Here is a 22,091-nt window from a genome sequence, read left to right on the forward strand (position 1 = left end):
GTTAAACTTTAGGTTAAGAAATTCACCTGGTTCCCTGAAAGGTGAGAACGAACCTAGAGTCGTCCTCTCGGAAAGCTCAGCGGGCTCATCCGAGGCGTGGACGTAGCCTCTGACCATAATTATCGAATAAATTGACTAATTTACATTTTCAGTAAAAGCTCCCACTGTGTGATGTGGGATTTTGCTTTACATGAACAGCATCTACAGCATTTTCTCCTGCTGAATATGCTGCAAACTGTCAGCGCTGTGAACGAGTTATTGATCCGACGACAGAGGAGAGTGTGCTGCAGACGACCCCGAGAGGCGCGACTGTGAGCGACACTTAATAAACTCTCCAGAACAATAGACCAGCGCCACAATGATATTGTCGATCTACTGCGGTTGCCCTCAGTTACTGTCGGGTTGCTAATGGCAACACACACAGAACATCTTCTGTCTCAGCCATGCGACAGACATGTGAGGTGTCTGTACAGGTCTTGACTCGGGCTTCTAAGATCGATCTCCTAAGTGTGAAGAAAACACACACACACACACAAGATCAAGTTCTTTTGCATACTGGAATGGAGATTTGGAATTCAACTTCTCGCATGCTCAGTGGGCCTCGGAAAGCCTTTCGTTCGGGACAACCAGGAATTCAGGAAACTACTTTTCTGCATCCTTTGGAGGTCAAAGTAGTCTTTAAACACCTTAAACTATGAGCTGTGAAGTGGATATTAAAGCCCAACATCCATAGAGACTATATCATTTAACAGAAATCAACTGTCGGAACAAAACAAATCTTAATATTAAGTGGTTTGAATGAAATGCTCTTATTCTCATTCCCTCTGTCCTCTTCCTGAGCATTTCTTACTCTTTCACTCAACAACCTTCTGAGCTGAGGTGAATGAAGTGGTAATGGCTGATGATTGATAGATAATTAATCATTGTAAAAAAAACACACAACTCGTAAAAAAAAGGGGTGTGGCAGATCCTCAGAGGTGGAAGGAATGTGTCAGTGTGATTACTTACGATGATGATGACGATGATGATGGTGGTGATGGTGGTGGTGGTGGTGGTACAATGCTTCCCTCTTTTGGAAAAACACAGCTATTGCAGTTCCAACTGAAACCACATTTAACTGTAACTGTAAAAAAGTGTTTATGAACATGATCAGCACTCTACTTTAGCGCTGCGTTTAATGCATTTAGACCACTGGTCTTCTCCTTGATTTCAGTCTAAAATATTCATTTCACTGTTAAATAGACACACATTCAAGTGGTGTTATTAAGAATATACACTGTTACGTACAACTGTTACTTTAAATGTCTGTATACTGTAGAGCTGAAACAATTAATCGACAACCATTTTGATCATCGATTTGAAGCTTTTTTTCATGATTAAAACAAGATTTCCGATAGTTTAAGTTTCTTAAATAAGAGTGTTTTCTTGATTTCTTTGTTCTGGATAACAAAGAAATCATTAAAAGTGAATCATTTTGGTTTGTGGACAAAACAAGACATTTAAGAACATCATCATTTCCAGGTTTCACGAGCACGATCAACATTTTTTAAGGTTTTCTGATACCAAATGATGTATCAAGAAAATAATCGACAGATTCATCGATTATGAAAATCATCGAAAGTTGCAGATTGCAGTTCTTGTCTATAAACTGCTAAAATAGGACAATAAGGATGGTGGTATGTGACAATGTGCAAATGTTGTGTTGTGTTCTGCCCTAAAACTAAAGAAGATTGTATCTTTGCATCCATGAGGATTACCTTTTCAGATTATGTGTACCATGACCGTGTTTCTTTCTTTCTTTGTTAACAAAATAAAAGGTATTAGACCAGGGGTCTGCAACCTTTACTATTAAAAGAACCAAATCAATTTCATCTGGAGTCACAAAACCTATTTTACCCATGAAATGAAGATATATAGATATACTACATAAAAGAACTACAGTTTGTCGCATTTATGAAATTTACAGACTACAAAAAGAAAACTGCTGACATTCAATTTCTGTATTTATCTGTTAACAAAGGCACATGTAGGCTCACTTTGAGTTTAAACACAGAATTATGTAGATATACAGTAGTTGAGTCCCACCAAATAATGAATAAAATAAAAAGTAACCCGCTTTGAAATAACTTTGAAAACCTGCAGGCATACTTATGTGAATCCAAAGATGGACAAGACACTTTTGTGAGGTTTTCAATATCGCATTTGACGTAGACATAGGATGTGACTTGTATTTGAGTGTATTTTGTATTTTAGTACACGTCCACTTTCGTTTATCGCCTTGATCTCGAAAAAATAGAAGAAAAAAACTAAAACAGGGAGCCACTGCAGAGGTGCTGTAGAGCCACATGTTACTCTAGAGCCGCAGGTTGCAGACCCCTGCATTAGACCAACCACATAATACGATTAAAAGGTTACTCTTTAAACAGCTCTACTGAATGTGTATTATAATAATGATCCACTTATATAATATATGGCGTTGGGACTTTTCAAGGCCACTTGTTTTGTTCAAATTTACCAAAACAAGTGGCCTTGAAAAAGTGGTAAAAAAACAAAGACGTGAAACTTAGAAAGTTCAGGAGCACATGAACCGTGTTATGTTGCACTCTCATGTGTCCTCCTTCATCATCATGCATCAACACACAAAACCCAGGAGAAAGGCGGTCTCGTAATCTGCTCCCCGTTATCCATCATCCTGTCTTTTTGCCGCCTCTTTCTCAATCTCACATATAAAACGCGCTCTCACCAAAGACACACACATTTGGGGAAAGTGAAGTGGGTCAGAGGGCGGAGGAGACGAATTGGAAGTCTGAATGGAAGGATGGAGAGATGAATGGACGGCCGAATGAAGGAGTGAACGAGTGGATGGATAGTTGCGAGAGAAGGGAAGATGTAAAGAGGTCACAGAGGGGCACAGACTGGCTGCATTCCAACAAGTGCAACATCTCTTCTAACACTCACTTCCCAGACTTGGACGGCTGAAGATTTCGGAATATGTGACCTTAAGTCCTGTTTTACTAACAAATTAAATTAAAACTAAAGTTGAATTACTGGTTTGAAGGAGCTCAGAGTGGGAAAGTGGTCTCAAAGTCTTACATTCTACTGTGAATAAAAAGACATTACAAGTTTTCACAGAAGGTTGAACATGAATGTTGGTTACATTTCAAATGTCCTTTGATGTTTCATGTCTAACTTCTTAGGAATATCCTGAACAGCACCTCGTTTCCCAACGATATCTCTACTGAGTGACAATGTTTTAGCTGAGCATGATGTACTGGATACAAGTGATGTTAACACACATTTTATATATAATTAGAATCAATAGAATGTATTAAAGGGACAGTGTGTAAAATTTACTGGTAACGTTGAAGGTCGAGGTTGAATATCCCTCACCTCGCTATAACCTCTCTCTTCCAAGTTAGTCTGTCAATTGTGGGGGATAATAAAAACATGGTGGTCCACATACAGATACATACAGTGCTTCACAAATGTATTAGACCACCACCCAATGCTATATATAGCTGCCCTCAATTAACAGCATTGGTAATTATTATTTTTATGTTCCTGTACTGGTTAATACAGCAGTATGTAGAGGCTCTTTCGCCTGCTATAATGCTAAAATATGATATATTATATATTATTATTGTTATCCATATTTTCCAATTTAATAGTAAGAGTAAAGCACATTACAATTTCTTGATTAAGATGCCAAATTATAGTGATTTACTTCATACATTTTTTTGTTTTAAACAAGTTTTTTGAAAGATTTGAAGGATGTTTTCTCTCTCTCTCTCTATATATATATATATACACATACACACATATATATATATATATATATACACACACGTATATATACAGTATATACATATATATGTATGGAGCATTGATTCTTTTGAGCTTGGCCATGTTTTTGTAACTTAAAGTCTTGTTGCACTTCTCTTAAAAACATCAGCAGACACAAGAGGAAATGGCCAAACCATTAATAGAAGGTTTAGTGGCCTTGACTCTAGCATGCGTGCATGCGTGCGTGTGTAGGATGTCCTTGCAAAGCTACATGGTCTGTTTCCTATGGTTTCCAGACCATTAATGAAAATCTTCTCCATCACAGCTACCAATTCCCAAATGAGATGGAGTGGACTCTCACTCTGTCTGTGTGTGTGTGTGTGTGTGTGTGTGTGTGTGTGTGTGTGTGTGTGTGTGTGTGTGTGTGTGTGTGTGTGTGTGTGTGTGCGTGTGTGTGCGTGTGTATTTGCCCATTTGTCTTGTTACCAGTTAAAGCTGCCAATGTAATCACCATGAGAAAGAGTCTGGAAACAAACTCTCTAACCTTCACAACACTGTCACCACCCCCTCCCTTGGCAATTATTGATAGCCACACACACACACACACAAAATGAGTAAAATTAATATTCAGTCATGTACGACTATCCAAGTGATGCACCTTTTCTTATCAAGTTATGTTCAAGGAAAATATTAAAGCTCTCACTGTGTATAACGGACGCACACAGAGCAAAGCTAAACACTGCAGCAGCACCACATGGTGTAGAATTAATTTATTTTCCTCATGACGACACAGGTCTGAGCTTAACCGTGGCTCATGACTTAATACACGTTTAATGTTTGTTTCTGGTGTTTAACTTACATTCTGTGTTATCCTGTTGTTCTATTTCTGTCTTCCATTTCATCTTGTTGCTTGCACTGTAGGATGACTATTTCAATATTGTCGTGCCACAACAAGAAAAGCATTCATTCATTCATTCATTCATTATTGCACTTTCTCTATGATTTTTGTCATGCACTCAGTGCTGCATTTCAACATACTGTAAATACATAGTAGCATTTATGTGATTCGGAATTCCAGCATCCAATGCCAAAAAGACATGCTTCTCTCAAGCCATTATCCAGGACCACACACTGAGGGACTGCTCCCCTTACTGCAAAGATTCACTTGCTATAAAATGAGAAGCTGCAACTCGACACACACGTACCTCTCTGCAACATCTCGGCCACTCCAGCATGTGTGCTGCTCCACCTCCATCTCACTCTCGCAGAGCATCTCTGGGAGCTCTGTGAAGAACCACTGGTACCGTTGTATAGATCCCTCAAACTCCCTGAGGAAGGAGACGTTTGAGACATGTTTGGGTTGTTGTCTGGGAGATTTGGACCAGTGAACCATAATTTCTTCTAATTAAGTCATACTGGTGTCATGACAAATAGCCTGTGAATTCCCTTCCGCATAGATTATGGTATAATACTGATAACAAGGCGGAAAAGGGAAACTGACACTGCACATTTGAAAAAGAATAACTACTGAAAATCCGATAGAATGCTTTTCATTTAAGGAGTTCTCTGATTTCATGGTTCATTTCCTATAAGAAAATATCATTTGGAAGAAGTTAAATATCAAATAATAAACAGTAGAATGCAAATAAAGCAATACTTTGGTCCAGGAGTCTCAAACTCAAATGACCCGGGGGCTACTGACAAAATTTCAAAATAAAAGTGAAATAAAAAAAAATATATATTTCGGATGCAAAAATAATATATAAATAACTTAAATTGAGAGAAAAAAATAATAATTTTAACTTGATATTAAGTGGTGAGTTGCATAAAATTGACTGAACCCTCAGTCACTGAATGTTTGCTATGCAAAACCCATACATACGAAGTGGAATATTTGTGTTGCCTTATAATTAATATTTTATATTAAGACATTTTTACTGAAATAAGTCAGATGATTTGGACACTTATATTACAAATATAAAACATGTCTGTAATTTTAATGACAGGTTACATAAATGTATTTACCTTGACATTTTCTTCAGGTTTCGACTTTTGTCACCTCTGGACCCTTTAAGAGGAAACAACCTTGTGGAAAACAAACATGCACACATAAACAAATTGACACACAGCATCTACAGTATAAGTAGATTATTTTTATTGTCTATTCTCACACATTTCTTCAGGCGTGCACACGTTGGACTCACCTCTGGGACTGTAGCTGCAAGCGCTGATGAGCGGGTGGAGTCATAGATGAACCCTCTGAGGTCAGCGATGCGACAGCGGCCACTGAAGTTGCGTTGTGGGAGCCGGTGGGTTTTGTTCTTGTAATCATGGGACCGGCGTCCTGTGGACCACACACCTTCTCCACCTGAGGAGGACACCATTGGCATTGTGGGTTCATCATTGCTGATGACCACTCATTCACACACATTCACAGCGCATCAATATGCAGCTCTATCATGGTCTAATCACAAGCTGCCAGCTGCCTGGAGCAATTCTGGTGAAGGGATATTGGAATGTAGACTAGAAGACAAGGGGATTGAACCCTCTTCCTTCTGGTTACAAGACAACCTGCACTACCTACTGAACCACAGCCTTTATTTCTCAAGTTTACGTTATCACTTGGAATGGTAGAAGCTGAATGTTTCTAGCATCTTTTCATATGTTCATTTTGCTCATTTTGAAGATTTGTTCTTTCTTTAAAACCTGTAAATACTCAAGAACAGAGAAATCTGTTATTTTTCCTCAAGGTGGCAGGAACATGAATAAAGTTAGTTCTGGCCAGGACATTTCATACTTTTCATAACTCAAGCGCAGAACTCCTGGGAAATCCTCCTCATTCTGCATTAACCACGCCAACTTTCTGGCCAATGGCACAATAGTTGTCGGACACCACAGAAGATGATGTGCCAAGAACGAGCTGCAAGAACTCCCAAACGAGGCCTACAAGAAAAGAATGACGACATCCTCTTCTGGGAGAGAGAACAACATTCTCTGTTCTTGCGGAGTATGAGTTTCAGAGCTAAATGTAGTTGTGTGTTTTCTTTAAATTCCATTTATGACACACAAAGTATGGGTACGATAAGCTCTGACTATAGCATCAAACGTGTGGCTACAAACAGAATATTTTGACTGGATATGTGTGTGTGTGAGTGTGTGAGTGATCCACAAAAATCAGTTTCTCTTATTGTGCTGGAAAATCAAAAGTTCAGTTTTGTGTAACATGCACATATCTACATATACATATATATACACACACATATATGTATATATACATACATATATATACATATATATATATACATACATATATATATATATATATACATATATACACACACATACATACACAACACACACACACACGTAAATAAAACACTAAACGTATCATAGAGAACATAAATACCATTTGTAAATACTATCGTCAACATACTTTTTTCACATCCAAAAATTACTGCTATCTCTTCTTAAAAACTGTTGTTTGAAAATATTGACACAAATCTAATTCTCTGTTGACCTTAAATTCTTTTAAAACCCATTTTTACTCTTTCGCTCCTTCGACCCAGTATGAGACGTTGGTTTTATTCTAGTATGATTTGTTTCTAGTTTTATTTGTATGACTTTCTACAGTATTTTATTGTTTGCTCTTAGGTCCCACGTTTTTATATTTTATTTGTTTTATTCATCACTGATGTACAGCACTTTGTTTCAGCTGTTGTTGTCTTTGTGCTTTATGAATAAAGTTGGATTGGATTGGCTGTCACTCCTGTAAACCGCTGAACCCCGTTGTCTTTGCGGACTTCTCTAATGAAGCAGAAGCTCGGACAAATATTTAATGAAGTGGCATTTTCTCATTAGCCACAATTGACAGTGAACCTCTGCTTGTGTGTTTGTTTACCTCTCAGGAATCTACTCTACTAAGTCCACAATGTTCTATCAGAGTTGGACAGCTACTCTACTTCTTCATCCAATGGTGTGTGCGTGTGTGTGTGCGTTTGTGTGTCTTCTGTTTGTCCAGAGATTAGCCACTGAAACTTTCTCATCACTAAGACCCAAGCTGCATTCTGGGTATCGGTTGTCCCACCAACCACAGTCTTTGTCTGGCACTGGATCTGTATTCACACTCACACACACACACACATACACGCACAGAGGCTGAGGGGAACCCCGGCTTTTCTGAAGAATGAGGCTGTTTTTAGCCCACCTTGGTACAAGGCTTTTGTGAGAAGTTCCAGAATGCCAGGCTGAACGAAACCCACAGTCTTTCTCACTCAGTGTCGACAATTCAAATGACTTCATTATGGCAGCATATGAGTAGGAATGATTAAGAGGAAATGCCCACGGTCCTCTTTTCATTTTCTGCTCTATGTTGTTTACATTCAACACAGTGAGACACAGTTACTTTGACATCCAAACCTCTATCAGGAGTCTGGCATCAGTCTCTCTTTACTTTATGGACACAGTTTCAATTAGACAGAGCACACAAGGCAGATCTTACCCCCGTCAGACACCTGCACTTACTGTGGCTGTGATGCGAGGCCCGTGCAGCTGAGCATGCAGTATGGCATCATTCACGTGGTTCCGCACCGCCAACAGAGCCAGCTCCATGCTGTTGTGGTTGCTGCTAGTCGCTAGAGTGGCAGCTAAGCGTTGTAGCAATACAACCAAACTTCTCCAGGGGGTGCCAAGTTCTGATAGCCCAACCTAAGACAGGGGGAAACAACAGACAATTCAAGAATGTGGAGGTGACAGAAGTGAGTCAAGACCACAAAGAACTATACTTATGTGAGTCTCCTCAACTAAAGAGGAAAAACATGGTGGGAGTTATTTCCCCACTCTTTCTTTTCTTCTTTCTTCCAAGCAGGATTAACAGTGTCATCTTCCAGTATTGAGCTAAAGAAGTCTCTCCACTGTGGGAACTGTGAAAGCTGTCCAGCAAAGATCTGAAGCAGCCCCAGAGAGACGCATGAAAGAAACTGCCAGTTCTTTTGGCAATGCTCTCATGTGCCATTCTCAGTGTGGAATGTTTTATTATTATAATTGTTATCATTATTATTATTATCATCTTTCTGGATGATTATATACTATGTATTAGTAAATGTTTGAGATATGGAAAATGAGGTTCAGTGTGTGACATCTAATAGTGAAACTGCAGACTGTAACAAACAGAGGACTCTCTGCTCAGACTCCATAGTGGCTTTCACATACCAGAAAGGATGTTGTTTAATTTGTGTAGTGAGCGTCTGCTTCAAAATGCACGCTCTGAAGAAACATGACGGTGCATAATGGTGGTCTCCACAGAGCGGCCCTTGACTTAGGTACACATTAACGGCTTATTCTAAGGCTACAAAAACCAAATCATTTTATTTTGAAGCTATTATGCGACAAACATGAAACATACATGCATATGAGTAGTATATTATGTTTCTGCAAGTAATGATTATTTTCATCATCGATTGAGTACTTCATTGATCCGTGTTTAACAAACCTGGAAATGTCTAGTTCTTAAATGTCTAGTTTTCGCTCCACAAACGTTCAAAATTATTAAGTTTTAATGATTTCTTTGTTACTTGAAGCAAAGAAACCAGAACATATTCAAATTTAAGAAGATGAAAAATGGGAACACTTGTTTTAATTATTGAAAAAAAAACCAAAAAAACTATTTGACGTTCTAAGCCTACCCTGTGAGAAAACAACCTACGCAGTTGTATATTTAGGGGTACAACAGCATCCGAAACAATGGGTCGGGACTCACAGATGGGTCACGGGAGATGTATTTGCCTCCCCAAATTTTCCGATTAATTTAGTAATCAAACCCTCCTCAATGTTACACATGTGACCTTTAAAAGCAATTTTGGCATTTTTGGAAATGTGCTTGTTTGCTTGCTAGCAGCAAATGATGCGATAGTTTATTTAAATTGATTATATATGATATAACAAGTGAAAAAAATAAAAGCTGGCATACTTTTAAACTTAAAACAGAGTTTCCTGTTTTCATGCCAAGCTCCCAGCATCATATTTTGTACGCAGACATGAGTGACAATTACCTCCTCATCTCAATGTCTCCAAAAAAGCAAATGACTGTGTTTCCCAAAACGTCAAACTATTTCTTTAAATGTAGATTCTACTAACTTAATGTGGAGAGAGAGAATGACAGCTAACCATTGAACCACTTACCAGACATCCTCTCATAATGTTAACACAGAGTCCAGTGCAGGGTCGTATCAGTGTCAGGCCTCTGCAGTGGGAGCAGTACTGCATCCTCACTAAACCACGCCCACACTCCCTCGATAACGTTGCCTTCTCGGTCGCGTTCACGACCTCGCTGGCGAGACGTAACAACCGGCTCAACGCCCGCCCTACTCCAAGCACACTGGACAGGCTGCTGACCAGAAGGCGAGGATGGGATCCGAATGGGCTGACGTCCTGCCGCGTTAGTCGCAGGCAGTCGTCCAGAGTGTTGGAGGTAGAGGACTGCAGGGACATGTCGCCGATCCCGGGGTTGAGCAGACGACGGTACACCAAAGGGAAGAGGTCGTTGTAGAATCGACGCACGCTGTTGTCCAAGGGGGCAGTGGAGTCTCCGGAGAGATGGCGTTTGATGTCGCCAAACAGCTGAAACACAAGGGGGCGACAGTCAGACGCCAGAGAGGAGTAGGCGCTGTCGAACAGAGAGCTGGTCAGGTTGGACGTGAAGGACACCAGCGACTCAAAGGTGTCTGTGACAGAGAGAGAAGACACAGAGAGAGGGATTTCACGCTACAATGATAAACAAAGCAAATATTATTGTTTTTATTCTGTGCCATCATCATTGACTCTTACAGGTGCAGTAACATTTACAAGGGTTTGTAAATGTAAAATAAGCCTTTAACATGTACTTTAGGCAAGGGCCCGGCTTTACAGAGGCTACCACTACAGCAGCATGAACCTGCCATTAGACGTCTCACCACTAGATGTCACTTATTCTTACCCACTGTTCCTTTAAGTACCTACGTAGCCTGTGAGCGAGTTCCCTCAGCTTGTTCAAAAAAATTATGTCACAAATTCAAAACAATTATGTCACAAATTGAGCCTTGCATAGGAAATTTAATTTGCAAAGCAATAAGTGGCTGAGTTTCTTGTCTTCATGATTCTGAAGTCTGGGGAAAAAACCCCACAACATTTTGAACTGTCTTCTGTGAGACACATGAACCACAACTCAAAGGAGGTATGAGTCAAAATCACAATACTTTACAATATGATACAATACTTTCTCTTGATTTGTTACAGTAATATACTGTAACTGACACACTAATAATGACAATAACTGTAGGTGGAGAGTAACACTTTTTTAGGTACAATTATTCTGTATTTAAAAAAACCCAAAACATCATTAAAATCCTTGTTTGCTGTTTCTCTGTACAACTACCTTTGTATATTTTAGTGGGAATTTTGGCTCCAGGACAAAAAACAATCACAAGATGTACACTAGTTGTGATTTAATAAGCTGGACGTAGTTAAACCACAAAGAGACACATGGTTTAATTTCGTTAAGCAGTCAAATCCCAATTGAAAAACAACGAATGAAAAGATAATTCTGTATCAGAGAGTTGTTTTCCTTCTTTCCTCTCCCAATAACCACTCAATGACTTTCTTGTGACGTCATGACCAACTCCATCTACTTTAAACACTGCTAATGCAATTACGCAACAGTACTGTAATCTAATAATATCATACAGTATGTAAGAACTTATGTAGAACTTTTTAACTTTACTCGTCTTCAACTTGTAACAAAGTTTACTTTTAAGTACACATAATGGAAAATTAGAAAAAACTAGTGCTGTCAGTTAAATGCGTTATTAACGGCGTTAACGCACACCCATTTTAATGGCACCAATTTTTTTAGCATAAGATTAGCGTTCTTGTTGGCCTAGCAAACTTTGTAGTTTTTTTTCACATGCTAGTAACTACTAGTAAAGTTAGAAAAACTACAACACCACACCGGATATAGCTAGACCAGAAACAAAACAACAGGCACGCTGCACACACTTGTTTGAGTTGTAGGCTAACGTTACGTTTTGAGTGGATGGCGAGCACTGTGCCCTCTCACTGTAGTGGGCTCACTGTATCTGGCAGACCCCCGAACCGTATCAAGGAGTCCTCCGAAGACTGCTCGCTCCTTTAGCTCGAATTAGCTTTTTACGGGTATAACACATTAAACCACAGGAAGAACGGCACTTTATTCACAGCACTGCAGAGTGATACACAACATCAATTATTATTGTGCGGCTCTCATAATACCAGGAACAACTCCAAATATGCAGGGTGACAGAGATACTCTCAACAAAAAAACATTTGCACAAAGCAAGCCGATCCACTTTTCTATATTGATAAGACAAAAAGAAATCAAGGGACATTTAGAATAGATAAAAATGTGTGATTAATCACGATTAAATATTTTAACTGTTTGACAGCACTAATAAAAACATACCGTTGTTGCGTAAACTGTGAAGCAAATCTTCTTAAGCATGTTCTTATTTCAAATGGGAACACCACAGACATGCAGTAGATGCACGTGTGACATTTCCATATCTATACATATAGTTTCCCATAGCCTTTGTCCACACAACCTTGGACTGACTTCTTCCTGTTGCACACAAGGCCAAAATAACACCCAGCTCCATTCACTGCTGTGCTCATTTTCACTACGCTGTTATCTATAGTCGGGCGATAACGAGGCGCCCAATTCTCATGATCCTACTATGTTTCCTATGTGTTTAACACCGTCTTATTACGTGGACAGCACCGTTCCGTTTAGAGGAGGCAGCAAGCAAGACCACGTGTGTGGCTATGTTTGAACGCTGCTAACTAAAGAAAGGTGATGTCAATCTCCTGGCATCCCAACACACACACACACACACACACACACACACACACACACACACACACACACACACACACACACACACACACACACACACACACACACACACACACACACACACACACACAGAGAGAAACTTCAACTCGTCTGAAATGTTCAGTGTATGCATCCATGTGTGTCTATGTCATCTCTGCGTTTCACGATCACAGCTGATGCTGTCCATGAGAGAGATTCAGTGTACTGAAGACGGAAATCTGTTGTAAGCGCTAACGGCAACATCTCAGTGGTGTGGTTGTTAAAAACCTTGCGTTTATGTATTAAAAATACAACGTCAATGTAATTTGGTGGGTTTATACTACTTCTGTGAAGAGTGGTGTGTGTACCTGGTATTCCTTATGTTGTGGGGACCTAAATCTGTTTCCACAGTCACATTATGGGGACTTGTCTTTCTCATGGGGAACAAAATAAAGTCCCTATAATGTACATTTTAAGGTGTAGACTCAGCGTTAGGATTAGGCCAGTAGTAATTTTGGTTAAAGGAATACTTCACCGATTTGCATTTAGCTTTGTATTACTAGAATAGGGCTAGTATTTTGGAAAAATTGTGCTTCCCCACCTCAGTTTCCTCTTAGTTGAGAAATATACAAAGCTAAATGCAAATCAGAGAAGTATTCCTTTACAGTTAGAGTAAGTTTGGGAAATGAATGTAAGTCCTCTGAAGTCATGGAAACCTGTGTGTGTGTGTTTGGGGAACAGGGGTTTAAAGCAGCAGCAGCATCGGGGCTCTTTAAACTAATGCACTGAGTGAGATTGTCTCACTTTTCATGTGTTTGCATACCCATGTCCTCGCAATGGCAACTCAAATACAGATGGCATCGAGTGACGAGGCAAAGGCCACGCCGGGGGTTCACGTGATGGGCTCTTTACCCTGTACGCGATTGGACGACAGCTGCGACAAAGAGGCGAGAGCATGCAAAGGTCTCACAGTGCCAGGAGAAAACACACACACACACAGAGTAATCCACAGGGTGTAAATAGAACTTGAGTACAAGCACTCTGGGCATGTCTCAGTATCTCTAGTGGGACATAATCACTGTGCACTAGAGATGAATCCTCCACTCAGCTGCTGTGGTGCAAAATTAATTTCATTTGTCAAAGCAAAAAAGCAGCTAATGTTCTCTCTTTACACTACATTTATTTGTTTTATATATAGAGATAGAGAGCTGCACAAGTACCACAATAATACTACAACAAAAATGCCAAGAACAAGGTATCCTGAGCATCCAGGACACAGATTTATTCATTTCATATAAGGAATCGCAGACGACGCGTTTGCTTTATCGAAATTGCGTGACGATTTGTGCCATTGTAAAAAATGACAACAGTTTCTGAAAGCTGAGAAGTTGCATGTCAAAGCCAACGTGTAGTTATTACAGTAATTTTCTGTTGCAGGAAGCCGGCGAAATCAGCGTCTTTGTCACCAGAGGGGAAAGAGTTGGAAAAACACCTGTGCATATTTTCCAATTTTGACTCAATCAAATGTTATTTAAAATATGTTTTATACTGTTCAAATTTAACACGCACATTCTGGTGATTAAACCATTGGTTTTTCTACATTTCAAATTGTTAAAACACTATTTTAGCATGCAGTAAATTGTAAATAACTGCCAGGTATTGAAAGTTATTCTGGAAAAATGGGCAAAAGCACAGGACATTTTCTGGCCCCTGTATGGTTAAAATAAGCAAAAAAAAGTTCAGACGGACATTTTGAGGCTTAGACGTTACAGGGTTAAATGTCCACACAATACATTTCAAGTAAATAAAGAAAAACTATAAACCTTTTCCAGTTTTTTTCTTGTTAGTTGCTGCATTATTGCCCGTGGACCAGCCTCTCGTCCTCAGGGCATTGACAGCAGCTGAAACTAAGCCTGATATCACTCACATGGAGCAGGGCAGTGAGAGCCAGAGAGACAGAAAGAGAGGTAAATGTTTGCCATGTCTGTCTGCTGGGTTTCACCAGCTCCATCCATCTTCTTATCTCCACACAACATGAGAACACACACAAGGGCTCTCTCACACACACACACACACACACACACACACACACACACACACACACACACACACACACACACACACACACACACACACACACACACACACACACACACACACACACACACACACACACACACACACACACACACACACACACACACACACACACACACACACACACACACACTGGTGAATAGCGTTGAGGGACAAGTGGACAAGCAGAGTATTCTTCCTCCTATTCAGACCAGCCGTCAGAGACCGGCTGTTGCCCGCAGCAACAACACTTTGCTGCGGATACGTACTGAATGTAAACATTCTCCGTCCCTCGCTCTCTCATTGGCCGCGAACAAAACCCGATTATTGCGGCGACAGAGGCCGACAGAGGGAGAAAGACAGCAGAGAGTTGTAACAAAGTTTGCTGCTGCTCCCTCGGAGAGTTAGCTCTCACACTGTCGAGCGTCAGTTGTTTGTTTGGCCGGCCACTGCGGCGCCTCACAAAATAAACTGGCCTCACACCACTGCCCTGACACAAACTCGCCATTTCATGATGAACCCACAAAGTGAGAATTGACAGGGGGGCAACAAGCACTTGACAGAACTGTTGAAAACACCAACATCACCAGCACTTTTACACTCCCTTGGATTTGGGTTCTTGAATGAGCCAAAGGAACTTCTCTCTCTTGTCATATAGTGACATGAAAAAAAAAAGAGAAAAATCTGTTTTATAACGTCCAGACTGAAGTCATTTTTGGAACAATGCAAAACACTGTTTGTTTTCGGTTTCATTTAAAATTAAAATAACAAAGAAAAACATTTCTCAATCAGCTGATAACTTTTTTTGAGATTTGACAAAATGGTTTCAGCAAAATCGCAATACAGGCTACTGCAATTTTCAATATGTAAAAATGATGTAAAAATTACCATTCCAGAGCTGCAACAAACACTTATTAATCGAGTAATTGTTTGGTCCATAAAATGTCAGAAAATGTTAAAAAACATTGATCAGTGTTTGTCAAACCTGGAAATCAAGATGTTATCGAATGTCTTGTTTTAGTCCACAAACCAAAACGATTGAGTTTTAATGATTTCTTTGTTATACGGAACAAAGAAACGGAGAAAATATTCACATTTAAGAAGCTGAAACAATCAAAAATCTTGTTTTAATCATGAAAAGCTTCAAACCTATTAATTGATTATAAAAATAGATGACGACTCATTTAGTAATCGGTTAATAGTTTCAGCTCTATACCATTCCCTCTCATATCACAATTTCCGTCAAAATAATTGTAATTAGATAAATTGTTCAAATAGTTTCACCACCTGTTGAAATGCAAAAAAAACCAACTAATTAATTAAAAGCAAACACATTTTTTCTCTCCTCACTTTCAGCAAAGGACCAGCTCTACCAACTTGGTTATTTGGTTATCCCTACATTCAGTTTTTTTCCCCCATTTCCAATATCAATAATCAATAATCTCCTTTACCTTGATAGGCCTTGGTGTGTCCTGCGATCAGGTACTTGAGCTCAAAGCTGTAAGACTGCATCTTCTGCTGCGTCTCACTGCGAACAGCCGCCATGTAGCTGTCCTCCATCTTACTTGTGCAGCACGTGGGCCCGGGGTGGACGCACACTCGGAGAGACTCACCTGAAACGTGCAGACGGGGGACATAACTTCAGACTTGTTCAGTTCACAGTGGAAAAAAAAAGATGGTAAAATCTCATCTGAAACAAAACACTGGGTGGCAGAAAAATGTTCCATCAAGTCTGTGTGTTTTTAAACCTTTACTTTGACCTTTGTTTAACATTTTCAAACACAGCCACCAGTTTCTGATGAAATATTTATGGGGGAAAAAAAAAATAAAAAATCAGAATGACTTCCACATCTTGACAAAAGTCAAATAAAGTATTCAGAGCAAGTGAAAATAATGATGTCCTGATCAGGGCGGATCTCATTTCTGAAGTTCATGTATGTAAAGGTTATAGGTTACAGTTGTGGTGAAGGCATTAACTGGTCATGGTTAAGTTTTGGAGATAATGTTTTAATTATGCTGTACAAATGAAGTGTCTGAACAAGAACAGCTGTGCAAGCCTGTATAATATGACAGCGGGTCTGCGGGGACCTGATATGATGACATGCAGACATGCACACGATGTGTGTGTCTGTGTGTGTGCGTGTGTGTGTACCGTAAGCAAAGCTGTCAAGCAGCTGACTGAGATCAAAGGAGAGAGTGAGCGAGATGACAGAAAGGGACTGTCACCTAAATCTGACATAACACATACGTTTGTGTAGCATTCATTGTGAGGACACTAAGACACAACGCATTCCATAGCCACTTACGCTAACCTTAAAGGAATACTTCACCTATTTGCATTTAGCTTTGTATTACTAGAATAGGGCAAAAATAGGAGTGAAAAATTTTCCTTCCCAACCTCAGTCGAGAAATATCTTCATTCTTTTCTTTGTTACGCGCCCACCAGTGGCTTGAAACTTCAGCGCTAGTTCTACACTTTTTAGACCCACTCGTAGGGGGGGCAGGACCTCATTCCCAGAATGTAAACAGTGTCCGCCATCTTTGCTAGCAGTTACGCTAACAGGACCAAGTGTCACTGGTGGGCACGTAACAAAGAAAAGAAAGAAAATATTTCTCAACTCTGGGGAAACTGAGGTTGGGAAGCACAATTTTTCAAAAATACTAGCCCTATTCTATTAATACAAAGCTAAATGCTAATGGGTGAAGTATTCCTTTAACCATCACAACCCAATGCTAGCCTTGCCCTTAAAACCATGTCTCAACCCTCACAGGCCTTTTTAAGGGGGGGACAGAACGTGAGGACGAAATGTCCTCACTCCCTATGGTTTATACGTTTCTTTTGGTCTTCACAAAGACACACATACAAGAACACACACGCACAAACAGACCTGTGTCAGACTCTGAGCTATTTTTATTATTACAGGCAGATCTTAAGGGACATTACATAAGTATATATTCATTTGTAATTCCATGATTCATTTCGCAATTGCAATTATGAAATCCCACACACACACTTCATCAGAATGTCAACATGGAGGCTTGGGGCCAAACTGCAACACCATGACACTACATTGAAGGCGTTTAAACGGTTCAAAAGACAGTGCCATGGAGTTTTTCAAGGGAATTTGTGTCTTAAAAAGACAAAGAGCACCTCTTACTGACCTAATGAGAGTCCAAGAATCGCACACACCCATAGTTTGAGTTCTTAAAATGGCATCTGGCTTAAACTTATATGTCCATTTTCACTGAAGATCAGCAAAGACCTGGTGATGTTGTTTGAAGCTGGTGCAAGGAAGGCAAACATTCTGCACTCACAGCCTACTGTGCTATCAGCAACCACAACACTTAATAAACGATGAATCAACTAAATAACTGACTAATCGATTTGTTGTTTGGCCCATAAAATGTCAAAAAAAAAAATTAAAATGTCCATCAGTGTCTCTCAAATCTTCAAAATGATAATATTCTCAAATGTCTTGTAATCAAAATTTGTAGTAGTAGGGAGCGAAGAAAGCAGAAAAAAAAAATAAGCACAGAACTCTGCATCATCCACTCCACCACCATTAAGTTGCCCGGAGTTTTCACATTTGGTCACAGTGATAATGTGCAGAAAACAGCATGGTTTTAACATGACCATCGACAACTTTGATTTGTACAGATTCAGAAATAATATCTATCCATCAAGCATTGGCTTATGCACCACTGTGTTTGTCTAGACATGATCCAGAAGGAGGAATATCAACTTTAATTCAACAAAATATGACAAGGATTTTTCCACTGGTCAGTGAAGTATTAAGGTCTCTATACTGTGCAGGTGTGTTCACTTACAAGTTCTGCATTTTAAAATGCTATTATTAGTACTAGTTTTTTTTTACATTGCTGCTTATATTTGTTTTTCTGTTGTTTAAAAATGTACTATAGAAATACACTTTAACTTAACATACTATGATTAATTGCATAATTGTATGAACTGAACTAATTGCTTAGACGTTTTAATTTAAAACACTGCATTGTGCTTTGTAACTTATCATGTGTCATATTCAGTGATATCTGGCTGAAAGGAATGATGAGACTGTAATTTGTATTTCATATACACACACACATATATATACACATCAGGATTCTGATTCTCAGTAAAGCATGTACATATTATGCTCAAGCAGGTCTTAAATAATCCTGGTGTAACAGCAGCCATTTTCTACATTAAGTAGTCAGGCAAACACAGGTGTTACCTATGACACTAATTAGTGTTCCTTTTTAGATTTAAGAGAGTTAGACTCCATAATGGTGTTTTTTTGTTTTGTTAATATAATTTTTAATACTACATCCATGTGCCCTGTATTTTCTTGTTGTGTTCTGATAAATGGGTTTGGAAAATAATCATATGGTTATTATAGTATTGCTAAAACAACAAATCTACGACTTTCGCTCAGTATTTCCCCTTAAAATATTGTTTAACAACTTCAAAACTCTGCCCCAGCAACTGAATAACTGTGTCGAGTTCACCTCCGTGTGCTGGTTCTCCATCATCACTGCAGTGACTGACCTGTTCCCGGTGTCTCCGGTACCAGCTCCACGGGGCCGATCTGGCGCATCATGTAGGCTGTCTTCACCTCATGACAGCTGCCCGTGTCGGCTGACGCACAGCCCGACTGCGCAACGAGAGCAAAGTGCAGTACAATCACCCGAAACAAGTCCACGCGTTGTGAGGCTGCACGGAACATCGCACCATGTCAGAAGTTAGAGGGAGTTAAGAAGAGAGTCTGAGAGTTACAGCGTGGAATCATACACGAGTCCTGCACCGAGCGGTGACACTGGAGACTCCATCTGCAGCCTCCCTCCCTCCCTCTCTCTCTCTGTGAGTGTGTGTGTGTACACAGGGCCGGCCCAAGCCTGAATGGGGCCCTGAGCAAAATGCTATTTTGGGGCCATCCACATGGTAACTTTTTTTTTTTTTTGCAGAATTAAGGCCCTTCGTTCTATGCCTGCAATTTTATGCCCGCAAAATCAAGCAATGATTTCGCTGAACAACTTTATGCTATTGAAGCGCTAACAGTTCGTTTTGCAGGGCTGCAAGCTAACGTTAATATTTAGGCTAGTGTTAGCTCAAGTTTCCATTGACAAGAGCGCCCCTGTTATACCAGTAATGTCATTGTTATCTTAACAATTATGTCACACAACATTATTAGTGGAGCTAACGGGACACCATCTGTTCAATGCCGAAGGTAACTTTCAACTCTCCAGGCAGGACAGGCCCTGTCTACTTCATTAATGTGAGCGCCATTTCACTGTGTAAACTTTTACTATACGAATAATCTCCATTGTCACTGTCCGTCAAATTTAGATGATGATGACGGCCAGAGTCTGGCTGGCTCAGAGGCTGTAGTAAGTTGCTCTCGTGCACCTCTTGCTACTCCATAAACAGAGGCAGGGAAAAATAAAATGACTGAGGCAAGGATAAACGAATGTCACAGAGCAGTCTGTGTTTTTAGTTTTTATGGCACATAATGGGAGTTGGGCTTAAAAAGCCAAACATTTATTTTTGTCTGGACCAATTAATGTGAAAATTAGAAAAATACGAGAGTTAATACAAACAAACAAATTTGTATTTATTCCCTTACCCAATGAGAATCAATAAGGAATCGGATCGATAAGTAATATCAATTATGGAATTGGAATCGTTAAATTATTTTGTTAATTCTGGATGTGTCCTAATAAAGCAAAAAATTACATGATGCTTCTCAGGGGATTCTGCACAGTTGTAGCTATGTTGCTGCCTGACATCTTCTTACCTTTAATGCAGGGGTGTCTAGCTCATTTCAGTACAGTGCAATTTGATCTCAAAATGAAAGATGCGAGCCAGATTGGACCCCTTAGTGGCCAGTTCTGGCCCGCAGGCTATATGTTTGACGCCCCTGTCTTAATGGCTTTTATCTTAAATGTGTTGATTTTCAATGAGTATTTTCATCATCGATTAATTGGTTGATTATTTTCTCAATTAATCAAGTACTGAAAAACTGAAAACCTGGAAATGTTCTCAAATGTCTCGTTTTGTCCACAAACTGAAATTATTCAATTTTAAAGATTTATTTGTTATATTGTGCAAATACACCAGAAAATATTCAAATTTAAGAAGCCATACAAATCTGAAAATTCATTTAAATTATAAAAACCCATTTAAACCAGTTAACTGATTATCAAAATAGTTGACTAATTCAGTAATTGATTAAAAAGAGATTAATCGAATAATCGTTGCAGCCCTATATTGTAATAAATTAAACACATATATGATAAATAAAGAGATGGAACTGTAACAAGATTTAAAAAAAATGGTTTAAGAACAAAATATGTTAATTATATATTGTCTGAAAACTATGTGAGGGTATGGTGCCAGGGAATGTTTTGTATCCATGAATGTCCTCACTAAGAATGCTGTGTTAGTGTGTCAAAACATTAATTTATGTTTTTAAAAAGTGGTTATTGATGTTCACAATAACATAAGAAAGCGATTATCTGTCATAATACTCACAGAAAATAGAATTAAGATAAGATAAGAAAGTCCTTTATTTGTCCCGCAGTGGGGAAATTTACATTGTTACAGCAGCGAGACAGTAAAGATAAACATAATAAATAATAAACATGCATTACCAAAAAAGAAAATTACAACATAAAAAGATATTAACACTTAGACTATAAAAATTTTTTTTAAAATAGAATGTAGAATATACATTATAGACAGTTAGCAGAATATACACAGTAAGAAAGGAATGAGGAGCCTGGTTATGTGTGGTCTACTGCGAGCAGTGATGATATGATGGATAGATTTCTCATTTTAACACAGCAGCCTTCTGCAAATTGGATCCATTAAACCTGACTGTCCTTCGTGAGAGAAGTTAAATCAGTGGAAACCACAATTTTCCCAGACAATGGAGGATGGACGCCACCTGCTGGTAATAATAATTACCTTAGCAATTCACCAGAGGGGTGTTTGTAAGTCAAACTGCCACATACATTATGTACAAATGTGTACTTGTAAAAATGATGAAATGAAATGATGAAATGAAATGATGCAAATACAATGCCTACTAACTACACTAAGTATTATTAAAATAATAAATTCGTTCAAAAACACGTGCCCCGTGTGAGGCTCGAACTCACGACCTTCAGATTATGAGACTGACGCGCTGCCTAACTGCGCCAACGAGGCCTGGTAATATTACAGGCGTTGTAGGTGAAATTTAAACAATAATATACGGCGTGTAACATTTGCGTTTATTCTGTTAGATTTCCGTGCGACAATGCATTAACTGATAACACCTGTGAATTTCTTTTTTCTTAACACATTCTTGACATT

General features: G+C 39.2%; 1 protein-coding gene and 1 non-coding gene across 2 annotated transcripts in view; both read right to left on the bottom strand.

Moving 5' to 3' along the window:
* LOC122780463 (glypican-5-like) overlaps window positions 1–19,566 on the bottom strand; it is a 47,467-nt gene extending 27,901 nt beyond the window's left edge. Inside the window, exons 1-7 of the mRNA XM_044043420.1 lie at window positions 19,284–19,566; window positions 16,189–16,350; window positions 9,961–10,502; window positions 8,305–8,487; window positions 5,988–6,151; window positions 5,809–5,868; window positions 4,989–5,111 (exon numbers count right to left, since the gene is read on the bottom strand). Of these exons, the coding sequence (XP_043899355.1) occupies window positions 4,989–5,111; window positions 5,809–5,868; window positions 5,988–6,151; window positions 8,305–8,487; window positions 9,961–10,502; window positions 16,189–16,350; window positions 19,284–19,461 (1,412 nt within the window). The 5' untranslated portion in view covers window positions 19,462–19,566. The remainder of the gene's footprint in view (window positions 1–4,988; window positions 5,112–5,808; window positions 5,869–5,987; window positions 6,152–8,304; window positions 8,488–9,960; window positions 10,503–16,188; window positions 16,351–19,283) is intronic.
* A 2,304-nt stretch (window positions 19,567–21,870) lies between these two features.
* Window positions 21,871–21,944, bottom strand: trnam-cau. Its single transcript has one exon. It is a non-coding gene; the product is annotated as a tRNA-Met (tRNA).
* Window positions 21,945–22,091: the final 147 nt, after the last annotated feature.

The sequence above is a fragment of the Solea senegalensis genome, linkage group LG14 (genome assembly GCF_019176455.1).
Source record: "Solea senegalensis isolate Sse05_10M linkage group LG14, IFAPA_SoseM_1, whole genome shotgun sequence".
NCBI lineage: Eukaryota > Metazoa > Chordata > Actinopteri > Pleuronectiformes > Soleidae > Solea > Solea senegalensis.